General features: G+C 31.1%; 1 protein-coding gene across 1 annotated transcript; it reads left to right on the top strand.

Moving 5' to 3' along the window:
- Positions 1 to 8,119: 8,119 nt before the first annotated feature.
- LOC125834861 (galactolipase DONGLE, chloroplastic-like) lies at positions 8,120 to 9,454 on the top strand. Its single transcript, XM_049514015.1, has one exon. The coding sequence runs from the start codon at positions 8,120 to 8,122 to the stop codon at positions 9,452 to 9,454; it is 1,335 nt and encodes a 444-aa protein (XP_049369972.1).
- The last annotated feature ends 2,190 nt before the right edge of the window (positions 9,455 to 11,644 follow it).

Here is an 11,644-nt window from a genome sequence, read left to right as displayed (position 1 = left end):
AGGGTTCCGCAAAGAAATCGTTCGGAAGCCATATCACCAAAATATTCATGAGCTAAAACATACAAAAAACCAAGAAAGTCGCTTAATTCCTAAAAGTTGACTCGTAAATGCGAAAATATGTCTTAAAATTGATGGGACTATACATCATGCTTCCCCAACTTATTACGGAGGTCCTCATAAAGTTTTCAAATTTTTTTGAGTGCTCCAAGGGGCCAAATCCATGGGCTAATACACACGAAAAATCGAGAAAGTCGGTTAATTCCTAAAAATTGCCTCGTAGATGAGAAAATATGTCTTAAGAAATACGCAATGATAACCCACTCATTTCATAAAGTTTTTTCAGAAATTTTTTTTGGATGCTCCAAGACGCCAGATCCATGGGCCAATACACACGAAAAATTATGAAAGTTGGCTAATTCCTAAGTTGGCTCGTAAATACAAAAATATGCCTTAAAATGGTGGGACTATACACAATGCTTCCCAACTCAGTACGAAAGTCATCATAAAGTTTTTCCAGAAATCTTTTTTGGGTGCTCCAAGGCTCTAGATCCATGGGCTTATACACACGAAAAATCAAGAAAGTCGGCTAATTCTTAAAAGTTGGCTCGTTACTGTGAAAATATGCCTAAAAATGATGGGATTATACGCAATGCTTCCCCAACTCATTACGGAGGTCTACATAAAGTTTTCTCAGAAAATTTTTTGGGTGCTCTAAGGCGCAATATCCATGGACTAATACACACGAAAAATCGAGATAGTCGGCTAATTCTAAAAGTTGGCTCATAAATGCAAAAATATGTCTTAAAAATTGTGAGACTATACGCAAATCTTTCCTAACTCATATGGCGGTCCTCATAAAGTTTTTTTCAGAATTTTTTTTCGGTGCTCTAAGGCGCTAGATCCATAGGGATTAACACACGAAAAATCAAGAAAATCGGTTAATTCTTAAAAGTTACATTGTAAATGCGAAAATATGGCTTAAAATGGTGGGATTATACACAATACTTCCCCAACTCATTACGGTGGTACTCATAAAGTTTATTCAGAATTTTTTTTGGGTCCTCCAAGGCACCAGATTCATAGGATAATACACACGAAAAATTGAGAAAATTGGCTAATTCCTAAAAGTTAGTTCGTAAATGCGAAAATATGCCTTAAAATGGTGGGACTATACGCAATGCTTCTCCAACTCATTACAGAGGTCCTCATAAAGTTTTTTTAGAAAAAAAAATTGGGTGCTCCAAGGAGCCAGATCTATGGGCTAATATACATGAAAACCAAGAAATTCGCATAATTCCTAAAGGTTGGCTCGTAAATGCGAAAATATGCCTTAAAATGGTGGGACTATATGCAATGCTTCCCCAACTCACTACGGAGGTCCAATGCGTTAGATCCATGGGCTAATACACACGAAAAATTGAAAAAACCACCTAATTCCTGTAAAATAGATTCCTAAAGTAAAAAATATGTGTAAAAAATGGTGAAGCTTCACGGACTACTCCTCTAACTCCCTATGGAAGATTTTGTAAAGGTTTTGCAAAAAAAATCATCCAAAAGTCATATCATTAAAATATTTTTAGGCTATCACACACGAAAAATTGAGACAATTGCCTAATTCCTGATAAATGTCTCCTAAATTTTGAAAAAAATGGCGAGTCTTCGCATACTGCTCCCCTAACTCCCTACGTAGATTTCTGTAAAAGTTTTTTTAAAAAATCATTTGAAGGTCATATCAGCAAAATATTCATTGGCTAACACACACAAAAAATTGAGAAAATCGCTTTAGTCTGTAAAATAGATCCTAAATTTGTAAAATATGTGTAAAAAATGGTGAGATTTCACATACTTCTCCCCCAACTCCTACGGAGGGTTCCGTAAAGGTTTTTGCAAAAAAATCATCTCGAAGTCATATTACCAAAATATTCATGAGATAATACACATAATAAACTGAGAAAATTGTCTAATTCTATAAAATGTATCATAAATGCCCAAAATTTGGGTAAAAAATAGTGAAGCATCGCGTACTACTCCCCTAACTCCATATGAAGAGTTCCGTAAAGGTTTTGCGAATAAATCGTCATGAAGCCATATCACCAAAATATTCATGAGCTAACACACACGAAAAACTGAAAAAGTCGCCTAATTTAAGTAAAATGGCTCCTAAATACCCAAAATATGTGCAAACAAGTGTGAGGCTTCACATACTGCTTCCCCTACTCCCTATGAAAACATCCGTAAAGCTTTTGCAAAAAAACATCCGAAAGTGATATCACCAAAATATTCATGAGCTAACATACGAAAACTGAGAAAATTGCCTGATTCCTTTAAAATGGATCCTAAATTTCCAAAATATGTACACAAAAGGGTGAGGCTTCACATACTGCTCTCTTAACTCCTTACACGGGGTTTCGTAAAGATTTTGTAAAAAATTATTCGGAAGCAAATATAACCAAAATATTTATGATCTAACACACACAAGAAAATTGAGAAAATCGCATAATTCCTGTAAAATGGCTCCTAAATGCCTAATATATGTGCAAAAAATAGTGAGGCTTTATGTATTGCTCCTCCAACTCTCTACGAAGGATTTCGTAAAGATTTTGCGAAAAAATCATCTGTAAGTCATATTACCAAAATATTCATGGTCTAACAAACACGAAAAATTGAGAAAATCACCTAATTCCTGTAAAATGGATCCTAAATGCCTAAAATATGTGCAAAAAATGGTGAAGTTTCATGTACTGCTCCTCCAACTCCCTACAAAGAGTCCTGTAAAGGTTTTGCAAAATAATCGTATGAAAGTCATATCACTAAAATATTCACGGGCTAACACACAATTCTAGTAAAATGGCTCCCTAATGCCTAAAATATATGGAAAAAAATGGTGAGGCTTCACATACTGCTTCCCCAACTCCCCACGGTGGATTCCGTAAAGGTTTTGCAAAAAAATCATCAAAAAGTCATATGACTAAAATATTGATGATCTAATATACATAAAAAAGAAAAACTAAAAAAATCACTTATTTCCTCTAAAATGACTCCTAAATGTCCAATATATGAAAAAATGATATGTGGTGTTGTATTACCGTAAGGTAGATTGAAATTCCATTAATAATAAATGTCTTCTAATTAAATTTGCAAACTTGATTCAAAATTTTATTTATTGCCTTTTCTATATTATTCTTATTTGAATTATTGAATTCTTCTCGGTAAGACAAATTTCATTTTATTCCTCCATGTGTATATTTTCTTTAATTAGATCAGGATGAATGAACTAAATTTTGATCCAGTCAAAAGAAATTCACATATCTTTCTCTACAATAATTAATTAATAAATTATATAAAAAATGATGTTCACATATGGCTAGCTTATAATAGCATCATAGACTATAGGCTTTTGTTGTATTTCCAATTATGTTAAATGGGATTGGACCCCTTTGTTGAATATTCTCCCTACACAAACGAAAAAAAAAATGCGTACGTTAGTTATAAAAAACATTTTTATGTTTCTTTTGGACTAGACAATAAACAAAAAAATGTTGGTCGGTGTTCAAATTGTAACAGGTAAGAAATTAACAAGAGTGGACAAAATTGGAGATAACATATGTTAGTTTACTTAGCAGTTTAATTTTTCTTTGATCAGTTTTAATTGGTCACCCGATACTCTAAATCCGCCTCAATGTTAAATAAAAATCTTTTATGGTGTTTATTTTTGGCTTGCTATTAAACCAGACATCAAACTGTATAATTTGCCTATTTAGTACTGTTTCTTTGGATTTCGTCCTTTTTAGTTATTATGTTTACATTTTGTATATATCAGATATAAAGTTTGTGGCCAAAAGCTAAAATGATACAATCTACATATATATATCGGAGAAAAGATAATTAAGTTAGTTAGTCTATGTTTACGTTCAAATCGAAGAATGAAAATTGATCAATCAAATCAGAGTAGTTAACTTTCTTTTTCATTTAAATTTCAACAAAATTGTGACCCAATTCAATAATTGTGTTGTTTAATCCCTTTTTAATTGCTAAAAGCAACGTTTACTCTAAATCTTAGATTTTGTCTATACTCTCTATTGGTGCTTTGTCTGATGTACTATCTTTCCATTCGGTGTCTATATTCGCATTGAGGCCCCGACTTATTAATTTAAATTTGTGCTACATATATAAAAGTCATTGTAAGTAAAGAACACTCTTTTTTTTCTTTTCGTACTCATAGATTAAATCTAAAATATCTTATTAAGAATGAAAGAATGTTATCCGTCCAATGCAACTCTTTTTGGTCTGCTGTGCTAATTACATCTCAAATAGAATAGTATACTGTTGTGATGGCAGAAAGAGCCAACTGATCATATATACCAGAGTCCAGAGGTAGACAAGTGTGTTTATGATGTATGATATATTAAGCTAAAAATGAGGTTAGAAGTATTTGAAACAAATATATTCTAAATTAATTTGAATGGCCCTATAATTAATTTTTTTCTAAATCGTGTGACACGGCAAAGTATAAATATATTCTTCACTGAAGTCGGATTATTTTACCAACTTTTGTCACTTTCAAGTTCCAAATGAAATTAGAGAAGCCCAGTGTCTGATTAATTAATTCATGGGCAATTATAGGACTATATGATAATTTTGCAGCATTATATTATATTAGAAATTGCATTTTTATACCGATAGAACAGAAAATTTACATGAGCCAATCGAAGAGCGACTATATTCAATTCTATATGTTTAAGAAAAATGTATACTATCATAAATTTCTAATAACTTTGATGGTAGTAGTAGTATATAGTATATACACTCCCCATACTATAAACATTTTTTTAGTACTTCCACATCCACAGAACTATTGTAACCTCGATAAGTTTTCAAATTAAATGATCACACACTTCAATATTGATATTAGTGCATGTATAAAGAGACTTGGAACTAGCTTTATAATGACGGAGTCAAGATTTTCATTAAAGGAGTTTAAAATATAAAGAAGTAAATAAACATATATAAATTGTATAATTTTTTATCCAAGGAGATACGAATGAAGCCCTTGATACTTCATGACTATACCCTTGCCGGTTCGAGTCTTATCTCCATGTTTGCCAATCACTATATATAAAAACATATTTTGATATGTTTGGTTCATTATTTAGAGAATTAAATAAGAAACAGATAATTAATTAAGTAAAAAAATATATGACAATTTTAAATTTAGATGAGACTCTCTAAAACCTCAATATCATGATGAGGTACAAGCTGCATCAGCATATTATATAATTTCGGCAGTAGATATTTTCAAAGCATTCTTATTTGGGGAAATTAGTTTAGGCATTCATTTTGTCATTTATTCTGGAGGTCTCTATTGTCAAATATAAAAAAGACAATCTAATATACTCTCAAATTAAACGTAAGCGGCATAGTCTGTCCATGTTAATCAATTGTGACTGAACTATTTCATTAGCTATTCTACTTCAATGATATTCTCATAATACGTAAATTCTCTTTATTCTATAGAAATTATAGTCATAGTGCAGATTGATATAGATCTTTATTCAACAACAAAAAAAGGAAACAAGCATCGAAAGACATTAACTATTATCAAAGAGAGGCCTCAACAAATACTAATTAAGTTAAAGAGGTGATAATGTGATTGTTTATGTTTCTGTATCTGTGTCGCTTGACAATTAATCAGTTGACCTATCTCTAAATGACTCATGCAATAAGAAGTGAGTGTATGAGCCAAGTACATTTCGTATTGACATTTGATACTATTGGACTTAGCGTTGGGCTAACGTCTAATGGGTAGACTACCAAGATACGAAAATCTGAAACAACTAATATAATATAGGAAAATTTTGAATTTTGATTTTGTCCAAATTATGTTCACCCCTAATTATAGTAATTAATTTGGATCTATCACTAAAAACAGATTGGATATATATATATATATATATATATATATATAATCTTAAAGCCTAATAATTTGTTACCTTTCCATATTATAATTCTAGCTTGCAAACTTGAAAGTCCAGTTCCTTGTACCTAGTCTGCAACGTAACATGCATTTGTAAATTCTTATAAATGATACCAACGTTAGACCAAAGTCCATTTCGTTTAACTAAAGGTCGAATACGTTCAATAAAACACCAGAGATCGATCAGAGATTGTATCAATTTTAAAATTTTAGGCTTGATAGTTGAAAATTTTATCTAGTATGTATAGATAATCCATTCAAAATCAATAAAAAAAAGTGATTTAAAATCCGAGCTAAAATTTCTGATTCCGGATATCCTGTTCTTCTTCTTTTTTTTTAGGTAAAATTTGCTAGCAATTATTATTGGGTTGGTCATTTTTCATTTGTAAAGAAAGTACAAGTTAAAAAAATATGATGGGTACATCTAAAACTCGTGTTTGGGTGAATAAAATGTATGGATTCATGTCACTCAAATCTCAATCTTGGAAGAATAATAAAATATAGAGCTTTTTTTTTTTTTATAGATACATGAATATACTAGGTTTCCTTTTTACCCTAAAAAGGGAACTAATAATTTTAGTGAAAAGGTTGGGCCATACGTGTTGACTTTCTTTCGAGTAAACTCCTTTAGAGAAGAATTATCGCGTTGACCATCTTGATTTTTTTTTATTAGTATTATTTTACAACTTACTATAAATATAATGTGTGAAGACAAAACTCATGGGAAGTTTAATTTAATAAAGCTAAATCGTCATCCACGAAGCAAGATTAATATTTCGTATAATTGAATCAATAATTAGAAAAATTAAGAATACCACTAAGCAGTGTATTGTTTTTATATTGGTATGCATTAGCCTCTACTACACAACGGTACCTTCATGACTACGCAACTAGTCATTACGAAGGAGGTTAGGATTTAGAATTTTGAGTTTAGAATTTATATTGGTTCATCGCCCTCGACTTCCAACACATGACTTGTCACATGCAATTCATCACTTATGTCCACCATCTTACTACCATCATCACCAACCTCCATTTTATAATTATGAACACTAATAAATATTACTACCTCATAACTATATATCATTGATGACCACCATCATCATCGATCACTTTTAGTGTGTGGTTCATTAAAAAAACCATTTATATATGTATATAACAGTACCATGTGGATTAATATTTTTTTCCCTAACTTTTATAAATGTAATAGTAGCAATTTATTTAAATTCTACATTTATCAAGTTTAAATATAGCTAATATACGTTCAGATGCTAAATTTTTTAAAAAAAATTATTATCTGTTTGAATCTAAATATAATATCTCAATATATATTCAAACATGTATTCATATTTAGACATCCAAAAATAAACAAACAACTAAATTTTAACCACACCAAATATTAGATATCTTAGGTTGTCATCATCAAAATCAATTTAGTGCATAACTAACTTAATATTCAACAAGCTTATGGGGAGAAAAATAATTATATTAAAGACCATTTATCAATTGTGAATTGGTCCTACTTTAATTAGATTATGGTATATGGTGAAACTTTCCTTTTTAGGACATATTTTTTCATACTAAGATACACTATAAAAAGAATAAGAAAAATTGAGGGAAGAAAAAATAAAAAATAGAACACGCTAAAATTCGTCCACATAGCAAAACGCACCTTTGAAGTCAACCACTTGAAAAGAAATTAGGAAAACCGTATTTTTATATTATGTTTTTTGGCTTTATTTTATTTGTAGCCGCAAAAATTAAACAAATAATTTGAGCCCAAACCGACCACTTAATTTAATACATTTATTGGAATTTTTCCTTGCTCAGTCAAATTACTCGCCAAACATGCCTTTATTTTCTTCATTTTTCCCCTGTACACCCCACGCCCCCACTCCCCATACCCCACCTCAACAACACCTTTTTCAATTCTCACCATATAGTCCATGACAAATAAACACAATATATAAATAAGTAAATAACCCTTGATATATATAATTCATCTAGAGCTCTCACTCCCTCTCTAGTTCTTCCTAGCTCTTAAATAATATTACTATCTTTTGAATTCATACAATGCTTAGGTTACCAAATATTCCAAATCTAAACTTTCCTACATTTTCAGAAGAGTTTTTGCCTAAGCCATGTATGGTAAAACCAAATGAAGGTATCTCAATTGCACCTGCACCACCTTTGACATTACAACAACTACGTCTCAGTCCCAAATTATCACCTACGAAGAACATTGCTCCTAGTGTTACTACTAGTACTGATAATATTGCAATGGATCGTCATTGTAGTAATAGTAGTAGTAGTAGTAATACTGGGAGATTGTCTTCCATGTGGAGAGAAGTTCAAGGGTCAAAAAACTGGGAAAACCTAGTTGATCCATTGGACTCTCTCCTCCGATCAGAGATTATTCGATATGGAGAGTTTGTGGCTGCTTGTTATGATGCATTTGATCTTGATCCAAATTCAAAAAGATACTTAAATTGCAAGTATGGGAAGAGGAGTATGTTGAGTGAAGTAGGGTTAGGTGAATCAGGTTATCAAGTGACAAAATACATATATGCTACTCCAGACATAATAAATCATGTCTTCCCAAATAATATTAGTATTGGCTCATCATGTGGAAAATGGATTGGTTATATTGCAGTATCAAATGATGAAGAAACAAAGAGACTTGGGAGGAGAGATGTAGTTGTTACTTTTCGTGGAACGGTCACTATCCCTGAATGGATAGCCAATTTGATGAGCTCATTGACTCCTGCTAGTCTTGATCCTCATAATCCGAGACCTCAGGTTAAGGTTGAAGCTGGATTCTTGAGTTTGTACACTTCCAATGAAGACAAGAAGTTTGGCCTTGGAAGTTGTCGCGAGCAATTACTATCTGAGATAGGGAGAGTAGTAAATAAGTATAAAGGAGAGGAACTGAGTATAACTTTAGCTGGACATAGCATGGGGAGTGCATTAGCCCTCTTACTAGCTTATGACATTGCAGAGTTAGGGTTGAATACTCATGATGATCACACTGTACCTGTAACTGTTTTTTCCTTTGGAGGGCCAAGAGTTGGAAACTCAGGCTTCAAAGAGAGGTGTGAAGAATTAGGTGTAAAAGTGTTGAGAATAACAAATGTAAATGACCCTATAACAAAACTTCCTGGGGTTTTTCTAAATGAGAATTTTAGGGTTTTGGGTGGAAAATATGAGGTACCATGGAGTTGCTCATGTTATGCACATGTTGGAGTTGAAATCTTATTAGATTTTTTCAAGATGCATAATCCTTCTTGTGTACATGACTTGGGTACTTATCTTAGTTTGCTCAAATGTCCAAAGAGGTTGCATGTTCAAAAAGAAGAAGACATTGATTTTATCAATAAAGCAAAGGAGTTTGTCATTTCTGGATTAAACTTCAATGCAGCCTTGCAATGGAAAAATGCTGCTATGAATATGGTGAACATGGTTCAATCCCAAAGGACTTAGAAACATCATGGTCTAGAGTGATGTTTTTGAACCAAAAAATAGATAGTGTTTTTCGTTCAATTATATATAGATTATTTATCATCCCTCTAGAAATTAAGATCATGAGGTTTATTGTTTGCAATACATATATTGTACAATATAATGATTGTAAATAATGCAAGAGAAATAAACTCGAAATCACAATCTATACTGTTTAATTATTATTTTGCAATCGTTTGATTTAGGTACATATCTAAGGAGTTACAACTCTAGCCTGACTACTTATTATAAGACAAATTCAAAATTTGAATTTAATGATTTCTAAATAAGTTTTTTTTTATTAAAACTATTTCAAATGCTATTAAATGGATTTAAAATGAATACAACACAATATTTATATACATATTTAATAAAATTTATAACACAAATATAAGATTTGGGACAAATTAAACCTAGTGGGTTCAATTTATAAGTTAGGCTTCTAGCTCCGCCTCAGTTAGATCAAAGGGGGATCGGATCATATGGTGTATATCATGATGATTATGATATGATATTTGCTAGTGAGTAATAGATTCTTACACCAGGTCAATATACAAGATCGATGAAATAAAAAAATAACTCAAACCATATCTTAACGGTTATTCCTCCGTCCAAAACTTCTGTTCCTATTTCTCTCAACCTATTTAGATTATGACTATTTTTTTCTAATTTAATTGAACTCAAGTTCCATAATATATATATATATACACACACGCTGAGAACATACTTACTTGTACATATTATATATGTCACCACATCAATAATTACGAATACATTTAAGATATTGCTAGTTATTAAAATGTTATTATCAAAATCTATCATTTTTATGTGAGTTTAAGTTATATACATTGATGCCCGTGATAAAAATAAAATTGAATCACTTAGGCGATCAAAGATACTCAATGCAAGGGGGTTGACTCTAAGATGTAACATTATTTTGAAGATGACAAAGACGGTTACGAATATTTAGAAAGAAAAAAAATAGTGGGTAGGGGGGGTGGGGGGGGATCAATAAAATGATGAAAAACAAGAATCAATATTTTTCAAGATCTTAAATTTAGATATGTCTATGAAAAATTAGACAAAGGAATTCCAAATAGGATGTACAAGAATATATAGATAGGTCAAGAGAAGAAATTATTGCATTCATCAACTACTCTAGCTAGAATTTGAAACTTCTTGACATTCTATTCTTAAATTTTTCAAGCCACCTTGATGTCACAAGGAAAAAATATATATAGAATTTACCGTGAACTAATTTATCGCTAATTAATTGTTCTTTACGATTGCTATTGTAATTTGAAGTCATTGCTCTGTTTTGAGTGAAGTGGTTGAAACTCTGTGAGAGAGGTTGTGGTTTTTTCCTCCCTTGATCAACGATGTTTCCATGTAAAATTCTCGTGTCTATTTTACTTTGAGTTATTTACTTTCCACACTTTTATTCTATCAAGGGACCTGATCCATTGATTGTTAATGGACGCATACATTCTATCAACACTAACAAGAATTTTGTGATAATATATCATTAATTCGTAGTTAAATAAAATTAGCAAAAACAAATTTTGTTGTTACCTATAAATTGATTTGTCACTGGCTAATTCCTATTTATTTTAGTGGTGAGCAAATAAAAAAATTAAAAAAAGGAAGGCCATACATTTTTCTTCCTTCTGCCTAATCATCCCTTCGACTTTCTATCTACATATGCTTTTAAACAAGTTTAAATAATCTGGAAGCTTTGATTTTTTTATTTTACGAAAACACATGACTATCGCCAATTTAATTAAAATACATACGAAAATAATCACTGAATATTTTTTAGTGAGCAATTTAAATAGAAAAATAGTGATTCTTTTAGTAGCGAATATAAATGATATATTTAAATTAATTTACTGAAAAATCATTTTTATATTAGTGGACTTTTGTGAATTGTCGTCGTTGAAGTTACATATATATGAATTATAATGTAAACATCGAATTTCAAAAAGGAGAAAACGATAAACTCCAGGAAAAGGTGGTTTACCGAAAATTGGTTGAATTAATGAATAGTAAGTTTTTGTGTTCTATTCACACAAGCATTATATTGGTCAAGTTGTTTGTAGTCATGATATTGTTCAATGTTTAAATAGCAAGACACCTAGCTATAGCTACCTTCTCCGACCAAAATAAAATAAA

The sequence above is a fragment of the Solanum verrucosum genome, unplaced genomic scaffold (assembly GCF_900185275.1).
Source record: "Solanum verrucosum unplaced genomic scaffold, falcon-dt-bn FXZP01000184.1, whole genome shotgun sequence".
Lineage (NCBI taxonomy): Eukaryota > Viridiplantae > Streptophyta > Magnoliopsida > Solanales > Solanaceae > Solanum > Solanum verrucosum.
This window is presented reverse-complemented; position numbering and strand designations above follow the sequence as displayed.